The 23,675-nt window shown below is 31.1% G+C and overlaps 1 protein-coding gene and 1 long non-coding RNA gene across 2 annotated transcripts; both read left to right on the forward strand.

The window, feature by feature from the left end:
- Positions 1-4,614: 4,614 nt before the first annotated feature.
- On the forward strand, positions 4,615-14,501 carry LOC143225749 (uncharacterized). Its single transcript, XR_013014055.1, has 4 exons — positions 4,615-5,718; positions 11,348-11,451; positions 11,697-11,767; positions 14,063-14,501. It is a non-coding gene; the product is annotated as an uncharacterized LOC143225749 (long non-coding RNA).
- Positions 14,502-15,162: 661 nt separating this feature from the next.
- Positions 15,163-15,742, forward strand: LOC143227429 (glutamate--cysteine ligase catalytic subunit-like). The gene is made up of 2 exons (XM_076458878.1): positions 15,163-15,292; positions 15,408-15,742. Exons 1-2 carry the CDS (start codon positions 15,163-15,165, stop codon positions 15,740-15,742), a joined length of 465 nt encoding a protein of 154 aa, XP_076314993.1.
- Positions 15,743-23,675: the final 7,933 nt, after the last annotated feature.

The following is a 23,675-nucleotide window of genomic DNA, read 5'->3' on the forward strand; positions in this document are numbered from 1 at the left end:
TCTTACTACTTTTGTCAAGCAATGTATATATAGTTATACGGATACATAATTGATTGCATGAAAACCTTTACAAGCATTTTAAGGAAAGGAAAAGAGAAAGATTCGAATTAAAATGTTATCGTGAGATCTTAAGTTAAACACCGAACATTCGAACACAACATTATGTATTCTTTAGAGCACTTAGCGACCGTAGTTTTACTTGAATTCATATTATAAAACATGTAAATTTGATACATAAATGATAATATATGTTCAAATGAAACAATGCTTTCACATAATTTATAAAATATGGAGTTAAATGAGATTTGTAGTAATCCAAAACATTGTATGGTTTATTGAGGAAATCACAAGCTGGAAGAACACATATTTGCATGACACCAGACGAAAATTTTCATTTTTTTTTATAGTTCCGTGTCGTCATTCCATGCTAAAAGTGACGTCATAGCTACGACATTTTTAGTGCTCCACCTCTTAAGCTCTTAGAGGGTTTGAGATTATCGTTCACTGTATGAATATTCGTGTCTTGTTCTGCTCGATAAAGCTGATTTCATTCTTCTTCTGGGATTATTACAACCAGATGATGTTTCATTGGTTTTACTACAGTTCTTCATTTGATTCGCATGCTTATTTTTTTGTCGCTGATTTTCACGTGTTTTCGAGATCTCGAGTGAAACGTTTAGTTATCGGCAGATCTGATTTTTTTGTGATATCTGGATTTAGAAAATCTATGACTACGATTTTCGACTTCTTCTCCCACTGTGCCCCTAGAACACATCTTTTTATGTTTCTTGCGTCTCTTACGTTTAATAGACTTCTTATTTCTTTGTTTCTCGAGTTCTGTTTGACTCTGTGTGCTATCAAAGTCAGATTGTTGCTGTATGACAATTTTTGGCATCAGATTTTTGTGAGGAAGTTCAAAATTGAATGTTGTTCCATCTCTGACGGCTGTGCAAAAGTCTTAGCATCACACTCAAAAGCAGGATTGTCTATTCCATTTACAGTGTTTAATCTGGTTGTATTACCATACTCAATTTTGAAATGAGCCTTATTACTTTGATTTGGAATGGATGATTGTTTATTTTGTTGGATGGGAAAGGAAACTTCAATATTTATTTTAGAAACTGTAAAAAGGTTCCGTATCTTGCACTTGAGAGATAGGTACTTTGTTCAGGAGATGGAGAAATTGGTCGTGATTGAGAACTTACGCTATGATGATGATCCCCTGTAGGAGTTTGAGTCCGATCGACTTCCTAGTCATGAGCTTAGGCTAACTGCTGCAATAAATCTCTGAAAAGTTTTTCTCCAGTAGTTGTGCCACTTTCTTTATCGCTCAGTGAAACTGACTGTAGTGTAACTGAACTTTCACTGAAGTCATAGTCGTGACCAAATACATGCCTGTTTAGAGCTACCCTAACTATTTCCAGAGTCTATCGCAGCTGCCCTTTCAATGTCGGAGTCATCACTTCCGTTCACTGGAAATAGTTTGTACGAAGATGTTGAAAACTAATGGTTAGTCTTGTACTTCTGTCTAAATTGTTTCGCTGTACCAAGATACTGAAGTAGTTCCTGAATCATTACTTTACTAAATCTCTCAAAAATAAAATACATCCAGCCATTAATTGTTGAACACTAGAAGTCTCACTTCGGAATAAATTACTTATTCTCACATTCTGTGGCTTTCTAAAGTAATTTTCATTAATCTGTGTTGTAATGTAAATCTGAAATTACATGGAATTTTCTAGTAATCATAAAATGAGAGTGAGTAGTGTTACTAAAAATAGAAACAACTTCTCTGAGAAAAGAAAGATAAACAAACGAATACAGGATAGCCAGTAGAAGACGACTGAGTATGCAGTTTCTTAACATAGATGCAAATAAACAAAGGTGCAAACAATACAATACTGTAAAGCATGAAGCTATATTTGCTAAAAAATATTTCATTTCTCTTGACGATATTTCGAGAGATAACTTGCTTATTTAGGGCGTGTTTTTAAAATGTTTGTAAGCAATGCAAAAACTGATTTTATTAATTACAAATGAAATCTATGAGTGTTTTTCACTAATCCTTAAACACTTTTAATGAGATTGTATCAACTATTTAGTGTTATTTGATTTGACAAAATTGTAAAAGGAACAGAAACGTAAAAAGTTTTGGAACTAAAATTCTAAGAGTAAAAAATTAATATACCTTAAATATTTCACTATAAGTATAATCTTAGTTTTTAACTACGAGCTTAACAAAGTTATTTAATGGCTTTATTTATTCCATCATTTTACAAAATTATTGAAAATTCGTTTATCAGTACTTTTTTAAATGTACACGTTGTATCGATCAGTATTGTTGTTTAGAGGTATTGAAACTAGAGTGTCATTTATTTCAGTTTGAGTTTAATTTTAAAATTGGCGAATTGACTCTTATGTTAATTACGTATTGGTGCATATTATTATATAATAAGTTTTGATGTTTTACTCGTTATATCCCAAGACTTGATATATTAACTATAACTCAATGAGTGTTGATGTATTTCATATTATATATTAGCGTGAAATAATATTAACTGAGGTGGTTTTAAATGACCAAAACTGTGAAATTCAATATATAAAGTGTGATGAAATTTTAAGTACATTAATATTAAATAAAATTTTCTAGTTGGGTAAGTTCACAAAACAGGACTTATGTCAGTAGTTCACATCGCATAATATTTTAAAATTTTATTCTGTATGTTAACCATTTGTCTTAATAAAAGGCAGATTAGAAAGAAATTAAGAAATATCAAAATATTTAATGTATATTTATATTTAATTATAGTTGTCATAAGATATTATGTTATAAATATTATATTAAAGCAATGAGTTCCTGATTAAATCCATAAGTGATTTTGAAAAATCAGGATAGTGTGTAATAATGGTATTTACACCCCAATACATCTTCCACATCTATTGCGGCGTTTCGTTCATTCCATTCCTTCAGGTCGATTGGATATGTGAAATTAAATATGGTTGAAATACTATCCTTATACATTATTCTAATTTATGTGACTCCCTAAGAGACTGGATTAAGAATGCAGAGTTAGAAAATGTAAGAGACGACTATAATGCATTATGAGAAGTATAATTAACTGTAATTACAACAAAGTTTATACATACTAAAATTATCATAGGCACTATTCATAAACACTGTTTATTGTTACCGAAACTATTACAAATGTTCTCCGTGAATCTAACAACCATTATAGATCTCTTCATGCATGTTTACAGAACTGTTGTAAAAGTATCCACAAGAATGTTTCGTCAGGCTAAAAACTATTCTAAAAGTTATAAGTTTTCTTCTTATAAACAATAAATAAATTTTTTTACACAACAAGATTTAATAATACAAGTAACTACTAAAGATTTTCTTTGCTACGGTATATACAGATATAAATAAGCATTATAAACATTTTCCACTTTAATATTTACTAACATCAATCACAAATACACTCCATAATAGTTTATTATTTCTAATAGTTATTATAAACATTATTCTACCATATATACTGGTAAAATAAGTATTATAAACGAAAACATATTTTTAAATGTTTGATGGTTTTACTGTCACTAAAACATTTTAATTTTCTGTATGCTATGTTTTCTGACTTAAAAAAAAACTTTTTAACCATTATTTTGTCATTAATAGATACTGTAAACTTATATAAGATGATATACACATCTATATGGTGGTTGAATGACGAGAATTGAAGCATGGTTCTATTGTATCCATTCTTTCTTTCTAGTGTGCGAGTTGGAAAAATTCAATATTCACTTTTATTGAAGACGTCATTAGTTTTTGCATCGATGTATTCAGTGAAATTTACCTGTTTGACAAATTTTCATTGGAACAGTTGTTGGTCATTTATCAATAAGATGACATCTCATTTACACTGTTTCGAGACACTCACCTACCCGATGAAACCATATTTAAACTTTTCCAGCACATTGATCTGCTTGATAATGCCTCATTCAGACTGTTTCGTGACATTCATCTGCTTGGTGAAACTTCGTTTAAACTAACTTTTCAAGACACATATATACTTGATGAATCCCAATTAAAACTATTCCGACATACTTTTATTGTTTATAGCACCTCATTTACATTGTTTGGACGCTTACCTTCTTGGTGAAAGCTCATTGAAACTCTTCTGGAACACTAATTAGCTTGATAAAACCTTGTTCAAAATGTTCTGGGATACTCGACAACTTGTGGGAATCTAATTAAAATTCTCTCGGAACACTTACTTACTTCATACAATACACTTGGACAACAATTACACAATAGTGAAGACAATTATTCCCCGTTCTGAATTACATAAGCTACAATATATTAGTAATAAAGTTGAGATTTTAAACTAATGTTAAATGCAGTCTTTATTTTAGTTCTTGAGATAAACTATTTTTATAAAATAGATTAAACAGCCTACTATTTTTTAATGGAAAAATAAAAAGTTCTCAAGGAAGTGAAGTATTTCTTGTTTGTTTCCTTTCATTTTTTCTAGTCTTAAACTTTATGATTATTTTCAATGACTCATGACAAGAGATTTAGTGTAATAATTTCTTATAGTCCTATTACGACAATTTCAATAAATTACATTAACTTTATCTGAGTTTTCTAATTACAAAGAATCGATTATTTCAAAAACTGTCACTGGGCAATCACTGCAAGTATTACATGATCTTATCGACAGATGTATATTGTGAAGAGATTGGTCTTGTAACTTTGTTGTTTTACAGAACAAACAGTCACAATAAACGTGGGTATACAACAATTAAATATAAGATTTAATTCAAGATATGGTGTGGCCATTAAACGCGCAGATATTGGAAAGGTAAAAGTTCAGTGACAAAGGAAGTTGTAAGAAGTTGATGTTGACTGTGTTTCTAATCAAATGTGAAGAGACGTCTGTTAGTTGTTTGGTTTAATGGTAGTTGTAGCTGAACACTGGGTGTTTTGAAAAAGTTTGTTACCTTACGGAAGAAACAATTATTCTGACAAGAATTTGTGAATTTGCTGTGGGGGATACATCAAGTTTGGTTATTTCTCAATTTCAGTTTTGGATTGACAGATTCACCACTTGATATAGTTAACTCACTTATAGCATTGCTAAATTCATCTTGAATTTATTTCAGTATATTCACTAGAACTGTAATTATAAGATATGCCAACATAACTTTAGCTTCCTGGTGAGAATCATGTCTGTCAGAAACTTACAGCTGATTAGAAGATAACTTATTATTTGTTGAATGTGGTCAGTTAATAAGCCAAAAATTAATCAATCCTCAAATACCACTGATCACTTGGCTCTGTTTCTAACAACCAATGATAGAAAGTAGAACAGTATACTTCGTTTACAACATCTAAAGTAAAGCCCAGTGGGGATCAGCATAAGTCAGTTGAGGATTTGTCTTCATCTTCCAACAAAAGAAAGATCCAACCATAGAAATTTAATGAAACTGTGTTAAAGATGATACTGTATGGGATTTACGAAAATTGAGATGATGAAAACATAACCAAGAACGTTTGTTTTATTGAAGATTAGTGTTAAATATTTGGAACAATATATCACAATCATTCATCGATAAACTGTATGGCAGCAGTTTATGTAAAGTATGGGATCCACATTCAAAAAATATTTATGCATTTTAGAACATGTTTGCTCTTGTTTTATTATTTGCATGATAATGGTTTGTGCCAACTTTTTATGTTGTTTTTATGTTTATTCTTTTTCCATTATTGTATGTAATAGGTACATGGATTTGTACTGTTTTTAAAATAATTTGATTCAGTACTTTGTCATGTTTCTGTGTGGGAATATAGTTAATACTTAACATCTAATGTTTTATTTCATGCTGTTGTTTTAGAATTTTTGTGTAATTTCACAAATTTATAAAAAATTTTAAAGGGAAAAAAAGAAGCTTATTAGCCCATCATGGATGTTGGGACATTCTGGTTCTCAACTATAACCATCTGTTACTACTTGTGTATTCATTCAATTTTCTCTCGAAATGTGTTAAATTTTCTGCCTCCATGAACAGTTGAAGCTCTTAAGAAAAGTACTTCAAAATCTTATGAAAACTAACCATGAAGTTGTTAAATTAGCTCATTTTATTTCTTATTTTATAACTTTTCTCTTTACTTTGATTTGTCTACTGGCTGAAGAATAAAATATACTATTAGGGAAGAGGTAACAGTGAAAGAAATATAGTTTTACTATAAAATGTTTTATATTTACTTGGAAGATTGTAGAATTTACAAAAATGAAGACAGATTTTTGAGACAGAAGTATGTTGAACCTTTACTTAAAAATCCTTGTTGAAGTAGTGAAACATTTTTTTATTAATTTATGGATAAACTGTTTGCAAAAATACTTCATTATTTTTTTTACAAATGATAATTAATGTTCACTAAAAGTCTGCCAAATTTGGTTAAAGTATACTATATATTAAGTCATAATATTAAAACTACATAAAATTAAAAATTGTTAGTTACAGACTCCTTTTTAATGTAGAAGTCACAAATAAATGTAAAGAAAAAGATATCAATGTATTATTGCAATTAATCACACTAATTGAATCTATTCTACATAAGAAGTGAGTGATGTCACACAATATTTTTGGTAAATTCTTTACCTTGAATATTATAGTAGGTAAGAAAGAAAACAAAATTACTCAACATGATGAGATATGAAGACCCTACTTATTAGTAAATGCTGATTTAACTGTCAGAATATACCTCTTTTAAAACTGAAATAAGTTTAACATATATTAGTTATATACCTCTGGCTAGACTCTTCCATTCCTTACATTCTCCAACTTTGTGATTTTCTTTTCTTTATCCTATGTAACAAGGTAGGTGAGATTATCAGGTTTGTAAGAGAAGGATTCCTGTTGGTGGAAGAGAGCTTCAGGTATTAGTAATGTTTGTGTACAGCGTTCACAAATTATGTGACAGAAGAATTGGTAGAGTTTAAGTCTAACAGATGGGGCCCAGAATTTTGTGCAAGAAAGGGATCACAAACATTGTTCCCTGGATTATCCAGTTTCCTTATTCATGTTCATTTTTTCATCTTGAGAGGTAACTAAATTGGGATACTACAAATACATGGGTACCTCTGCTTCCACAACATCCAGAATTGCATCTCTTAATGAATGTCTTGCTTCAGAGATGAGGTGCATATACCAACAGTAAGGAATTCCAGGGCCTATGCAAGGATTAAGAGGATTCCCTGAACAATGTTTTCATCCTTCTTTCTCTTCAGAAGGCTATGCCTCATGGTCTAGGCTTGTTGAGAGGAAAATCATCAGTTTTGTTACTCTGCCACATGTTTCTCACTGCCAAGACACTTGGTCCAGGGCTCCTTGTTTTTAATATTGGATCTCCTTTCTTGGGACCACCCCTATCATATCATCCTACTAACTTGCTATGTTTCATGGGTGATGATTGCAGGTAGCAGATCAATTTTCCCAACACAAAGAGATTCTCCAAACAGAATAGATAGTGCATTGCAAGGTTTTTGTTTTTTCAATGTCTTTCACTTCGTCCCCCAGCTATACAGCATTAAATCAGAGGATTTGATGTTCTTTGATGGACACAGGAGATAGCCAAATTTGGTTTTGCTATAAAATGCACACAGACACATACTCATCACCAGTAAGAGTGGTTTGAACTGTTTGTCCATGGATTATTTTATCATTTTACCTACATCCCAGGGCTGGTTCTTTCTACCCAAGACATTTTCAGACAGGGAAGGGGATAAATTTTTTTTAGAGATTCATCTGATCATTATTTCCCATTTCTATGACCAATCAGATTTTGATTGTTATCATGCTGAATGAGAATCTTGTAGGTTTTGTTGCCCCTACTAATACCTTTAGAATGCTAGACAATTACTTTTTACTCTGGGTTCTCTTTGAATGCAAGGAATCTTTTGCAAGTCAAGTCTAGTTGGAATTGTCACATTCTATATGTTCTTAGGAGCCCAACTTAATTGCCTGTTGAAGGGCATTGTGAATCCTACTAGTTTTGATAATTGTAACTATTAAAGTTTTGTGAGAATAATCAGTTGGTTAAATGCCCTTGATTTGATAATTGTAACTATTAAAGTTTTGTGAGAATAATCAGTTGGTTAAATGCCCTTGATTGATGGCCATCATCAATTGATGCTACTATCAACAACATTCCTGCTTTTTAAGAATTAATGAACTTGATGATTAATTGGTTATAAAATTTCACTGTGGAGGTGTGTTCTATCATTTACTGTTTGCTGCTATATCAGTAAAATATTAATTATTTACACTTTTACGTGGTAAAAGATTTATGTAATTGGTAAGTAAACTGTAGTGGAATGCTATGAAGGAAAATCAGTTGATTTTGAGATTGTATAATGTTTAACAAATTAAAGGACTTAATTTACATTTTTTAAACAATGGACTATTCTTCAACACCAACAAAAAGGAGCAGGGAAGTTCATATGGTTGCTCCAATAAAATTGTACCCTTGATCAGGAGTTTCAACTTAATATCAGTCATTGTTCAACTCAAGAATTTCTCTGTATTTATCAGAGCAACTTTTTGTGAGAAGTATAGTGTTAAGGAAATGACAAAAAAGAAACAGAAACTGGAACCTAAATAGTTTTCTCACTTAGAGGCTGACCTCCTTCTTTACTATATGTAAAGTTTCAGTGTAATATAAACTGGTATCATCCACACTTAACCAAGTACAAAGTTACATTTTATTATGAAAAATGTTTTGCAAAATAATTTAAAAAGGTTTAGAATTTTATTGGATAGGGAATATATTACCTTACAATTCTTTTGACATTGTTTGAAAATGTTTCTGCTTATGATGGTGAGGGTGACAAGGTGCCCCATAAAAGACTTGTAAAAAGTGATTTCTTCAGGTGTAAGTTAGCTAATTAGATAGAAGAATGACATGATAAAAGAAAAGTTAGGGTTTATATGCAAAAACGGCTCGTTTGGGTTGAGAAAATATTTTCTCAATATAAATATAAATATAAATTTCTCAACAAGTGGGTTTCTCGACATCACTGAATGGTTAGGGTTGTTGTAAATGGAATTCAGTCAAACTAGATTAATGTCAGAAGTGAGGTACCTCATGGCTCAGTCTTGGAAATTTTGCACTTTTTCATTTATGTCAGTGACACAGATGAAGGAATGACACAAATCGCTTATATTTGGTGATGATATCAAGGTCCTAGGTGTTGCTAATTATGGGGAAGATGCTGCTACTTTACAAAAGGTTTTAAATCATTTGGTGAGTTGGGCAAATAAATGGTAGATTTATTGTAAATACAAGATACTGCATGTGGGTTAACATGATTAAAATTATACATATAATTTGGATGGAAATAACTTATTAGTGCCATGAAAGAAAGGGATCTTTGCATAATGTGCAACTAAGTACTTAAACCATCCAAGAAGTGTGTCGTTGGTGGTAGCAGAGCAAATAGGATTTTAATGTCGTGGTTGTGTCTTCAGAAATATTGAGTACAAGTCTAAAGAGGTTAGAATCTCATTGTGTAGATCACTGGTTAGTCCAGATTTGGAGTGTTGTGTTTGATCATGGAATCGTTGTTTTAGGAATGAGATTCATTTGTTGGAAAGGGTTCAGGAGGATGTTTATTACAATGGTCCCTCAAATGAAGGGGTTATCATATGAGGAGAGATTAAAAGAGAGATTCTTCTACTTAATGGCAAGAATAGCAGGTCTATGCAACACAAGTATAAATTTGTACAAAGTAGGAGTCATCTTCAGCTGAGACAGTATTTTTCTAACAGGGTGGTTGGTCTTTAGAGTGGGCTGCTTTTGGATATTGGTGTGGTAGTAAATTTAAATAAGTTTAATAAGAGAAAGCTTGATAACTACATGAATGAAAAGTGTTGTCTTTAAAATCTTATTTTATTTATTTGATAGTTTTAGTTCAGAGGATAGGATAGTTGAGATGAACAAAGAGCCTGTGTTGTCCCTAAACATTATGTTATAACCTCATTTTATTCATAATATTATACAAGTTAGGACACAATATATTACTTGGTTTAATATCTAATACTGAGCAGATAGCTTCATTTTTTGTTGTAACCTGATCTAACTTGCACTTCAGTGGTAAAGTAATAATTTGTTTGGAACTGATTTCAGCTTCATTTCTGAACAGAAAGGTGATATTATCTTTTAAACATATCTTGCTTCCACTTATTTATAGCAAACTTCTTCTACTTTGAGACAGGTAAGATCACATTATTCTTGAAATTGATCTCTCACATTTGTACAGTTAAGTGCATATTAGGCTATTTATTCTATAAAATATTCTAATCTGTACATTAGTACAGTAAAGTCATTTCATAAATTGGTCTCATCACCATTTCAATACACTACAATAAGGCCATATGTTACAAAGTGATATAACCTTCACTTCTGTGCAGTAAGGTCATATTTTGATACAAACTGATTTCACATATATTTTTGTAAAGGTATGGTCTTATGTAGTTAAAAACTGCAAATTAATTTTGACACCAGTACAAAAAGATATTAAGTAAACTATTCTCACTTCCACGTCAGTACAGTAAGGTAATTCTTAGCTATAACCTCATCTTCTCATCAGTATAGTAATATATTAGGCCAATTTTTGTTACTTCTACTTCAGTACACTTAAGTCAAGTAATAAACTATAATCTTGTATCCTCATTGATACAGTAATATCATGTTAGGGCAACTGTTTTCACTTTCACTTGAGTGCAGTTAAGTGATATAATAAACTATTTTCTCATATCCTCATCAGTACAGTAATATAATATTAAGTCAGCTGTTGTCACTTCCATTTGAGTATAGTTAAGTCAGGGTATAAACTATAATCCTCATATCCTCATTGATGCAGTGATAAAATATTAGGTCAGCTGTTGTCATATCCACTTGAATGCTGGTAACTCATAATATAAACTATAATTTTTGTATCCTCATCAGTACAGTAATATCATACTGTATAACTGTTCTCACTTCTAATTCTGTACAGATACCATCATATTATGCTACAAACTAATCTCACTTCTACCTCAATCTGATTCAGTGAAAATAAATACACAGTACAACTGCTGAAATGACATTTATTTCCAGTACACACAAACTCACATTTTGATATAAATTATTATCAAGTAAAGGAAATTTAGAATGCATCAACTAATCTGACCTTTACTTCAGTATAGATAAATTTATACTTTTTATATGCTAATCTTGTGTCTAACTAATTAGATATGAAGTTATATTATCTTATCAGTTAAAATGGCTTCTATTTCATTTCAGGTAAGCTCATACTTTGTTATACATTGAATAAATTGGAACTTCAGTACAGATATGAAAAGTCATTTTGTGATACACTCAGCTGATCTTAACCTCAGTACAACCAGGTAAGGTCACGTTATTATAGATTGATTTAATCATAAGTTCAGTACAGTTGTGTGAAGTTTTGTCATACACTGATATCATGTATTGGTGTCAGTAATGTCATGAAATGTCATGCAGTGGTCTCATGTTTAGTTAATTACACTTTATATTAATTGATATAAAACCCCTAATTTTCAGTGGAACTTGTTAAGACTAATGAAGTACAATTCTTTCAACAATGTGACGTTGCTTTTCATGATGATTACAGAAGTACATACTAGTGATGAACCATTTTGGTCTCCATCTCAAGAATTCACTTCTGATCTTTTTCCAAATATGGTAAGCTTTAATAAGCTTCTTTTAGGTTGTTATATAAAGTTATTCCAGATGTAGTAGGATAACATAAGTTCAAGATTCTGTGTTAAATTATTGCAATAAAGTTTTAAAACAGTAGCATTTTCAGTTTAAAAATGTGAAATTTAAAAATGTGCTGAGTGAAGCCTTTGGATAGTCAGATCTTGTTAAATACGCGAAGAAATATCTCATTTCCTCAAGTATCTGTATATGTGAGTTTCTGACACTATGAACAAACAATAAATAAAGTAACAGATATTAAGCTTTACATTCCACATTTCATGATTTTGAGAAATTTATTAGCAGATTAGGAAATTTAATATTTTACCATTTGTCTACAATAATAATTTACCTTATTACTATTAGTATTGGAAAGACAAAGTTTAAGAATGTTAATGTCTTTTCAGATCTCTCTTATGTTCACTGCACATTGTATCTCATAAGATGATGCTGGATAAAGTGTCATGAATATGTTTGGTAGTCACTGTACTTAAAGTACCTCTACCCACACTATCTGTGACATATGGATACTACAGTACTTTCAAAAGAATTGTTTCTTGTTTAGAAATACCTGTGCAGACCTCTTCTAAACATAGAATTTCACATTAAAGTGTTACTTTGTTAGGAATAAAATTGATTTACCTAAAGTTAGTATTTTAATTAAGATTAGTAAAAGTACTATAGTACTTAAATATTTCGTAATATTGCACTATCCGAAACAATTCTATTCATGTCTTTCTGACCTAAAACCCCAACATCTGGATGTTGTAGCATTATATAATCGTCTTGCAAGAAAAGCTGAACATTTTTCTTTAGTTTGTTATATTACACAATGATTAAAACATATTGAAATCCTGGACATCTAGTGCTTTATGTTTCTTCTTATATCTGGAGAATCACAGCAACACAGTACCTGAAATATTATGTACCACTGAACTATATGATTCTATAGTTGAACAGCTATGCTCTGAAGTTACTGTGTTATTATGTTCATATTGTTCTTGCTTTTTGCTGTTATTATTCTGTTGTTAAACAGTATAGCTTAAAAATATTATTTGGTCTTTGTTTGTTTGAATTAACATTTAATAGTACTGATAAAAAAAATATAATTACAACCAAAACACATTGATTGTTAATTAAGATAATTATTCTTGACACATTATATTTCTTTAACTTTTACCCATAGTCTTTCAAAAGAACTGAAAAAAATAGTGTCAGAATTGTAAATTTATTGTTATACAATCACTAGAAAATTAAAAACAAAATCCTATTATTGTGTACAAAAGGTAATGTATAACACCTGTAATGTAAGTTTAATGTAGTCTTCCAATATAAGACTGTGCAGTCATTATTGCTGGATTAAACCATTACAGGAAACTAGTTAAGTGACAAAAATGCGTATTGGTAATAAAAGAAAAGGTATTAATCATTAATGAAGTAAATCGTTAAAGTACATCAATTATGATATGAAAGATAATATTGTAATAGTAGATTAGTTACATAAGAAAACATCTTATTAATTGTTGTTGAATTTGACCAGTATAGAAGATTAATTACAAAGAAACAGATAACTTATTAAGGGTTCTTAAACTAAATTATTATAACAAGTTAGTTATATGATGAGAAATGTGTGAATAGTTATTAAACTAAACTATTACAGAATGTGAAATGTACATTGTGATTGATAATGTGTAAAGTACTAGATAACTCATAACATTTAGTGATTTTTTCTGTACAATGTCTCAGATATATGAATCCATGTTTCAGTGTTATATAGCAATGGCAATTTACTAATTAATTGTCAAATAAGCCCTACTTATATAGTAACTAAAACCAAAATTAAACCAATGTAAAGGAACACCTTTATTCTATACAAATTAATAACCTAACATCCACCTGCAAGGACCCCTAAAATACAGTACCTGTTTATACTCTCCTCCTTGAGACATGTTTTCATCAATGGTCATATTGAAACTCTTTCTTAACCTGAAGATGACCTCGGAAGGTCGAAACATTATTCTCTCCTTATCAGTGAAATTGTTAATACCAATACCAGCCCTTTCGAGATACATTTTTATTTCAAGTTTCTCGTTATCAAGAAAAACTCTCACTATCATTTAAACATTTTTAACGTTAGAAGTGATCTATTCCCTACAAATCTGTATTGCATAATTAAGATATTTCTATTATTATGTTAACTATATGTGTACTGTTTGCTTTGTGAAAAAATAATTTCTTTTAGATTGTATTGATATGTGTTTGATATTTAACTATTTGCAGAAATAGTCAGAAGTAGAAAGTGCTAGAATTCTTTATAGTAGTCAAATACACGTTTGGGAAGGATATGTTGAGGATTAACTCGCATTCTTCGAGAACACAGTTTCATGTATCACTGCTGACTCGTATCCTTGTGATGTTTTGTTACGTACAGCCGGCGAAACGAACAGCTTTAATATTAATATTTCACAGTATTCATATTGGAACGTCAAGAAGTATTAACATTTATGTTATTAAAGTACTTATTAAAGCGTTCATTTATTTGTTTCGTCCAGCTTTTGTATGTTATCAATCGTGTGAATTAAATTATTGAATTCACAGATCTCGGTCACAGTATAGGAGTTGTTATCGATCAAATTACTTATGGTATATAACCTAACTTTCTCATCTTTTCTGTATTCCACTTACGTATCACATTAAAAATAAAAAGACTCTAAAACCACGTTCGAGCCAAGTCGTTTCTAACATGCGTGTCTTTATCGTGCTGTGTTAAGAATACTCAAATGTCTCTCTCACGCATCTATACAGTACTTAAGCCATTTGTTGTTGTAGCCCCTTAAAGGACTGCGTATATTCGTTTTCGCAGATTTGTGTATGACGTAAACACTTATAAACACAGTGCCAAAGGTTACTGTGACTGACATAAAACAGTGCTAACGCAACGCTTTTTTTTCATACTACGCAGTTGACCTCCTGAACGTAGTCTCGTGTTTACACAAGGCTACAAGTCGTAGACTGATTCCGTACCTTGAGATTTCTAGAAAATCCCCATTTTCTGTCGTGGAAAGAATCTTTAAATCATTTCGTTAAACTAAGGACATTAGCTTGTCAACAGTTTTTATTTACATTTATAACCAGAATAAGAACAGAAATGACCCGTTCAAGTGGGGGAATGAGATTGAAGGACATGTAATAAAGTTGAATCACGAAGTTAAAACAGGGAGACTAAGCTTACTTGCTCCGAGGATCTTAATCACTTGAAAGAAAATAGTAAATCTCCAGCTGGTTTGTGGACAGAAGAATGTCTTGAGTCGTTGTTAGAAAGCTGCCCAAGAGAACCGTATGGAGATGTTTTGGAGTGTTTTAGTGAGGTAGAAGAGAACATGAAAAAAAGAAGGAAAGAAGTGTTAGCAGCTTTAGAAGATGATGAAACTTACTTAACTGTAGGGATGTTTCCGCGGCTTGGTGTTCCGGTATTTACTGCACCGGTTTATAAGCTTACACCACATTCAGGTATCACTATGTCACTCTTTGTTCCCGATGAATTAATCTGTCAGAATCACCCAATGTATATTTTTATCAATTTTATTGATAAAACAAGCCAGTATTAATACTCCAACATTTAAAGATAGAAACACATCTGACCCTTTCACTCAAAAACTAGAAGCACCTGGAGGTGATGATCAGTCAAGAGAGGAAGCTAAACCAAACCATGTTTATGAGGATTGTTCAGTGATTGGACAAGCCAGTTGTACCTTACAGACTATAATACAAGCCTCTTGTTTGGAAGATTCCAAGTTTATGCACGATCAGCTGTGTGTCTTAGGTCAAATAATGATGGCTTTAAGTGCATCTTCTCCAGTAAGAAGATGTTACCTCACAGACCATGACTGTCATGGCAGGCAATGGCAGAAAGTTATGATGACCGAACAAGAAGAGAAATCAACCATCCCGAAACATTAGACTATAAAATTCCTAACCATTCTAGTTGGGAATCGAACTTCTTATATTTCTCGTCAGGTGGAGTACACTTAAATGATTTACCCTTTGTTTATGATGAATGGTTTTATGAAGAACTTCGAGAGGAATAGATTCTGCGATAGCTCTTCAAGTGATGTGTGATCTTTTGAGGTCTCCAATAATGATAAGCTGAGAACAGTTGGAAGAAGATGAAAGTGGAATAAGCAATTCTCTCTCACTTTTCCGTTTTTCAGCTCTCTCATTAAGAATCCCCGATTATCGTTTGTCGGCATTCTAGCGTGTTGAAATCAAAGCAATGGATTCAATCATAAAGTTGATTCTTTCAACCCAGTAAATCAGGACACTGGAGAATACCTTTTTGAATCTGGTCAATAGTGGTTAATAGATCGTAGGTTATCTCTTCGTTCACCACCGAATCTACTCTATACTTCTTGTGATTTCTGATGAACTGGCGGATCCATGCAGCTCCTGTCATGGTTTCTCCAGCATCACGTTGTTGTATAAGTTTAAGGTATCTATCAAGCTCAGTAACAGTGTCGGAGCTGACCTTTTCACGAAGATAATCCTTTATCACTGGGACGATTCCTGGAAACCCATTTTTGGATCTATTTATTTTCTCATTCACACTAATAAGCTTGCATTTCTTCTGGTCTTGTTCAAAACATTCACCTGCAGTTAAAGTGAGATCTTGAACATTCCAAAACTTCTGTTCATTGCCACTATTCGTTCTGGGAAGTTATTTTCGTGTTTCTTTCCCATAGAGCAGCCAACTTCAAGAGTTAAAAAGGTAAGTCTAGTGGAGGTGGGCAAACCTTTAATGCAGATTGAGAAAACCATACCAAAATATAACTTTTAATTACCTTAGTTGAAAATGTTGAAACTTCTTTATCTAATATGAACCAAGTCGTATAATTTTAAATCAACGATGTGAAGTTATTTAAATTAAGAAGGCAAGATTACAGTGGTTATATTTATAAGAAATATAGAGAAAACAATTATTTAATTAATCATCTTTTAAAAATCCCAAACACCATGTATAATAATGTTTAAAATTACAGCTAACAAAGATAAATTTATTTACATTTTGTTTCATTTCACAAACCTTGCACTGGCATTGATATAAACTTTATATCACAGTAATTACACGAATTTGTTAATATTTTTTCTTTCTTTGAAGATAAAAAATACATAAACATTTTTGAACAATTCAATTTACGTTGTATATCACGATAATTAGGTTAATTATAAATAAAACCAAATCCAAAAATCTGTTCATTTTTGCTTTACACATGAATAAAACTTAGGATTTTTTACTCATTTAAAACTAGGCTGAGAGTAATTTTTCTTCTTAGTTGTAAATAAATATGATCCCTGTAAAAGATGTGAGGATGTTCTAATTTTAACAAACTGCCATATAATAATGAAGTAAAGATTATGTTTCAGAAAGTGTTAGAATTATTGAGTAACACAAATTGATATCTAATAATGTGTAAAACATTCTAATGTGTAACATACATCTGTATATCTTAGATGTAATTGAAAAATAAAGGTTGAAGCTGGGGTGACATCGAACAAAACTTGGAGGCTGGACTGTTTGGTTGTCATTTGATTTAAAATGCTTGTTCGTTGTCTTAGCGTAAAACTAAACAATGGATTATCTTTGATATGTTCATTGTGAGCACTCGAGCCTTGGATTTTAAGATTCGGTAAAAAATCAAAATGATTTCATAAAAATAGGATTTCGTGATAAGCAATATCTCTAATATTTTAGAATTATTAAAAGTACAATTCTTCCATCTAAAATGTAGCTTAAGAGCGTACAAGTATTATCTCAGAAATATTTGTAACAAAAGTGAACGTTTGAGTTTTGTACTCACATGTTATTCAGGTTACAAACGTATTGAAGATAAGTTGAGTATTTTTCAACGCCTTTCATATGTATGGAAAACTGTTGAAGAACCATACAATACATGTGAGATAAAATATGTTATTGCTGCTTAATCGCTACTGGAGAATAACAAACCTCTATTTCATTTATTATCAAGGTTATGGGGATTAACTGAATGAACCTTGTCAGTGTAAAGTGAAAGAATAGAAACCAGATAGATTGCTACAAGACCTTGTGTTTCCACAAATGTCGGTGGTTTGTTGCTTCTCTGAAGTATATTAGCGATTTTTACTACATTTCGTTTGTGATATTTGAATTTTTTTCTCAATTGTAGAAAATGGTTGTTGAAAAATACAAACTTTGGTTATTAATTTCGGTGTTTCATACTACTTTTGTCAAGGAATGTATATATAGTTATACGGATACATGATTGATTGCATGAAAACCTTTACAAGCATTTTAACTAAAAGGCAAAGAGAGAAAGATTCGACTAAAATTTTTTCGTGAGATCTTAAGTAAAACACCGAACATCAGTACACAACATTATGTATTCTTTAGAGCCCTTAGCGACCGTACTTTTACTTGAATTCGTATTATAAAACATGTAAATTTTCCACTTAAATTATAATAAATGTTCAAATGGAATAATGTTTTAATATAATTCATAAAATATGGATTTAATGAGATTTGTAGTAATCCAAAAATATTGTATGGTTTATTGAGGAAATCACAAACTGGAAGAACACATATTTGCATGACATCAGGCAAAACTTTACATTATTTTTATAGTTCCAAGTCGTCGTTTTATGCTAAAAGTGACGTCATGGCTACGACATTTTTAGTGCTCGACCTCTTAAGCTCTTCGACGGTTTGTGATTGTCGTTCACTGTGTGAATATGTGTGTCCTGATATTCCCAGAACAAGATGATATTTCACTGGTTTAACTACAGTTCTTCATTTGATGCGCATGCATATTTCTCCTGCTGATTTTCACGTGTTTCCGGGATCTCGAGTGAGACGTGTAGTTATTGCCAGATCTGTTGTTTTTTGTAACATATAGATTTACAAAAACTATGACTGCAGGTTTCGACTTCTGCTCCCACTCTTCCCCTAGGACACACCTGCTTATGTTTCTTTTGTCTCTACCCCCTTTACAGATTTCTTATTGCTTTGTTTCTCGAGTTCTGTTTGACTCTGTGTGTTATCCAAGTCAGATTCTTGCTGTATGACAATTTTTGGCATCAGATTTTTTTTGAGGAATTTCAAGATTGAATGTTGTTCCATCTCTGACGGCTGTGAAGAAGTCTTAGCATCACATAGAAAAGCAGGATTTTCTATACCATTCACAGTGTTTAATCTGGTTATATTACCATACTCAATTTTGGAATGAGCCTTATTACTTTGATTTGGGATGGTGGATTGTTCATTTTTTTGGGTGGGAAAGGAAACTTCAATATTTATTTTAGAAACTGTAGAGGGTTCGGTATCTTGTGCTTGAGAGATAGGTATTTTGTTCAGGAGATGGAGAAATTGGTCGTGATTGAGATGACCCTCTGTAGGAGTTTGATGCCGACCGACGTCCAAGTCTTGAGCTCAGGAATAAATCTCCCAAAGGTTTTCCTCCAGTGGGTGTGACACTTTCTTTATCGCTCAAAGAAACTGACTGTGGTGTGACAAAACTTTCACTGAAGTCTAATCGTGAGCAAACGCAAGGTGGTTTAGAGCGACCCTAAACCATTTCCAGAGTCAATCGCAGCTTCGCTTTCATTGTTTAAGTCGTCACTTCCATCCACTGGAAATTGTTTGAAAGAAGATGTAGAAACTTGATGGCTTGTCCTATACTTTTATAGTTCTATACTGTCGAAGCTGCACTTTCACTGTCGAAGTGATCACTCCCGTCCAGTGGAGATTGTTTGCAAGAAGGTGTAGAAAAGTGATGCTTAGTCCTGTAATTCTGTCTAAATTGTTTCACTGTACTAAGATACTGACTTAGTTCCTGAATCACTACACTATCAAGCCTCTGAAAAAAAAATACAGCGAGCCATTAATTATTGAACACTAGAAGGTTCACTTTAGAATTAATTACTGATCCTCACATTCTGTAGCTTTCTAAAGTAATTTTTATTGATCTGTGTAATAATGTAAATTTGAAATTACATGGAACTTTCTAGTAATCATAAAATGAGAATGAGTTGTGTTACTAATAAGTGGAAACAACTTCTCTGAGAAAAGAATGATAAACAAACGAATATAAGATAGGCAGTGGAAGACGGCCGAGTATGCAGTTTCTTAGCATAGATGCAAATAAACATAAGTGCAAACAATAAAATACTGTAAAACGTAAAGCTATATTTACTAATGAATATTTCATTTCTCTTGACGAAACTTCTTGAGATAACTTGCTTATTTTGGGCGTGTTTATAAAATGTTTGTAAGCAGTGCTAAAACTGATTTTATTAATTACAAGCGAAATCTGTGAAGTTTTTTACTAATCCTTAAACACTTTTAATGAGATTGTATCAACGTTTTAGTATAATTTTGATTTGACAAAATTGTAAAAACGAACAGAGACGTAAGAACTTTTGGAACGGTTGAAGGGAACACAAGAAAAAATACCAAAATTCTAAGAGTAAAAATTTAATATACCTTAAATATTTTAGTATAAGTATGATCTTAGTTTTTAACTTAGAGCTTAACAAAGTTAATTGACGACTTTATTTATTCCATCATTTTACAAAATTATTGAAAATTTGTTCATCAGTACTTTTTAAATGCACGCGTTGTTTTGATCACTATTGTTGTTTAGACGTATTGAAATTAGAAAGACATTTATTTGAGTTTGAGTTTAATTCTAAAATTGGCGAATTGACTTTTATGTTACGTATTGATGCATAATATTATATGTTAAGTGGTGACGTTTTACTTATATCTCAAGACTTGATATATTATCTACAAGACAAAGAGTCTTCATGCATTTCATATTATATATTAGTGTAAAATAATATTAACTGAGGTGGTTTTAAGTGACCAAAACTATGTAATTCAATACGTAAAATAGTTTTAAAATTAGTAACAAAACTCTGTTCGTAAATAAGGTAAACATTATAAAAATATACACCCATATGAAGCTCTGTGTTCAAACACGCAACAATATTGAAATTATAAATATATAAATATTAAATAAAATTTTCTAGTGGTTAATTTCAGAAAACATTACTTATATCAGTAGATCATATCGCATAATATTTTAAAGGTTTATTCTGAATGTTAACCATCTGTCTTGATGAAATGCAGATCAGAAAGAAATTAAGAAATATCAATATATTTGATCAATTATTCAATTATTTTACATGAAAACGAAACTTTAAGACTAAGTGAGAGCTAGAATATTCTAATACTATTAATTATACCTCACAGTTTGACAAAGCCTCTTTTCTCTTCTTTGCCTTTGACTTTGATTTACTTTTTATTTCCATCACTGCTTGTTGCTCTTTCTCAGGGTCGTCGTCACCAGATGGCGAAGCCAGCCGAATGAAATAGCTCTGCATATTCTGTTTAGGCTTCTTTTAACTGACACCTCTCTCTGAGACCACAAAAATTTTAGCCCACTGTTAAATATTATTGACAATAATAATAATAATAAATTATAATTAATTATATTTGTCATAAGATATTATGTTAGAAATATTATATTAAAGCAATATGTTATTGATTAAATCCATAAGGGATTTCCAGAAATCAGAATAGTTTGTAATAATGATATTTCTACCCCACTATATCCTCCATATTTATTGCGGCGTTTTGCTCATTGCATTTCTCCTGGTCGTGAATATGACAAATTTAGTATTTTGAAATTCTATTATTATACACTTTTCTAATTTCTGAGACTTCCTGAGAAGTGTAATTAACTGCAATTACAACAAGTTCACACGTGCTAAAATTATCATAAGCACTATTCATAAACACCAAAACTATTACAAATGTTCTCCGTGAATCTAACAACTATTATAGAAGATCTCTTCAAGCATGTTTACAAAAACTATTGTAAACATATCCACAACAATGTTTGATCAGACTAAAAATTATAATAAAAGTTATAAGTTTTCTACTGATAAATTATAGTAAATATTTTCCACATCAATATTTAATAATACAAGTAACTACTAAAGATTTTCTTTGCTACGCTATATATTGATATAAATAAGCATTATAAAAATTATTCACAGCAATATTTATTGATATTAATCACAAATACACTCCATAATAGTATATTATTTCCAATAGCTATTATATATATTACTCTACCGTATATAGTGGTAATAATAAGTGTTATAAATGAAAACGAAGAAAACATTTTTCAAATATTTGATGATTTTAATGTCACTAAAACATTTTAATTATCTGTATGCTATGTTTCTGAGTGCAAAAAAGATATTTTAACCATTATTGTGTTATTACTAGACACCGTAAATGCATAATAACAAGATATACACATCTATATGGTGCTTTAATGACCACGATTGAAGCATGGCTCTATTGTATCAGTTCTTTCTCTCTTTTGTCCAGTGTGTGAGTTGGGAAAATTCAATATTCATTTTTATTGAAGACGTCACTTAGTTATTGCATCAAAGTATTCAGTGAAATTTACCTGTTTGACAAATTTTCATTGAAACAGTTGTTGGTCATCTATCAACACGATGATAGATTTACACTGTTCCGGGACACTCACCAACTCGATGAAACCTTATTTAAACTTTTCCAGCACTTTTTTATGCTTGATAATGCCTCATTCAGACTGTTTCGGGATATTTACCTGATTGGTGAAACTTCGTTCAAAATAACTGTTTCAAGACACTTATGTACCTTATGAATCCTAGTTGAAACTGTTCCGAGATACTTTTATGGTTTATAGCGCCTCATTCACATTTTTCGGAAGCTTATCTACTTGGTGAAAGCTCATTGAAATTTTCCTGGAACATTATTCAGCTTGGTAAAACCTCGTTTAAAGTGTGTGAGGATAGTCGACAACTTGGGAAAAACTAATTAAAACTCTCCATAACACTTACTTACTTAATACAATACACTTGGACAACAATTACACAATAGTGAAGAAAATTATTCCCCGTTCTGAATTACATAAGTTACAATAGGTTGACCAAACTCCTCCCTATTCATGTCTGTATATCATTTCATTTTTTTCGTTTTTATAAATTCACGAGCACGAAGGACAAAAATATACATCACTGAGTTTTGACAATTATTGTTCTTCATGATTTATTCTTCCAGTTTTCCACAAACACACAGACATATATATTTTATATTTACTTAAAGAATATTATGTTTGATTCTGCTCTAATATTTTTGACAAACACGTTATTTAACGCAGAGGTAGATACTTTGGAAATATGCGTCGCACTGCGCGAAATTTAAATCAATCGAACAGTGAACAAGTAGTTTTCTACAAAATTCACGATCTGTGTATACATTCTTTAAATATATTTTTGTTTACTTCACTCTAATTCTAAATCTAACATTAAAACTGACACATTAAAGTATGCACCTGGATACACTTAAAAACAAACGCAATCAAGACAGACAAAATAAGCTTCTTGTTATTTTAACCAAAACAGTAAAATATATCGGTTTCCTTTTGTACGATAGTAAACATGAACAACCATTTATTTTTAGTCCTATTTTCTTTTTCTATTTCTTTAAAAAATATCAATCTGAATAAGTAGGATGGTGAGGCAAAAGTAAGCGATATAGTAATACTTATTTCGTTTATCAGTGTTATGAGCTGAAGAACTTACGATAAGTAAGGCTATGGAAAGTATGTACAATGAGCGTTACTTTTTCAGAGTGCGGATATTAAACTACGCAAGTTTATTAATATATTAAATACAATACAAATCTTTACCACATATAACTACTGACAAAAACTTGTAATTTAACTGTCACTTAACTCTTTATATCAGACAAAAAATGTAATTAAGTTTTTATTCTTTTTAAGAGCATTAATTGTATAAT

Source organism: Tachypleus tridentatus, chromosome 9, assembly GCF_004210375.1.
Source record: "Tachypleus tridentatus isolate NWPU-2018 chromosome 9, ASM421037v1, whole genome shotgun sequence".
Lineage (NCBI taxonomy): Eukaryota > Metazoa > Arthropoda > Merostomata > Xiphosura > Limulidae > Tachypleus > Tachypleus tridentatus.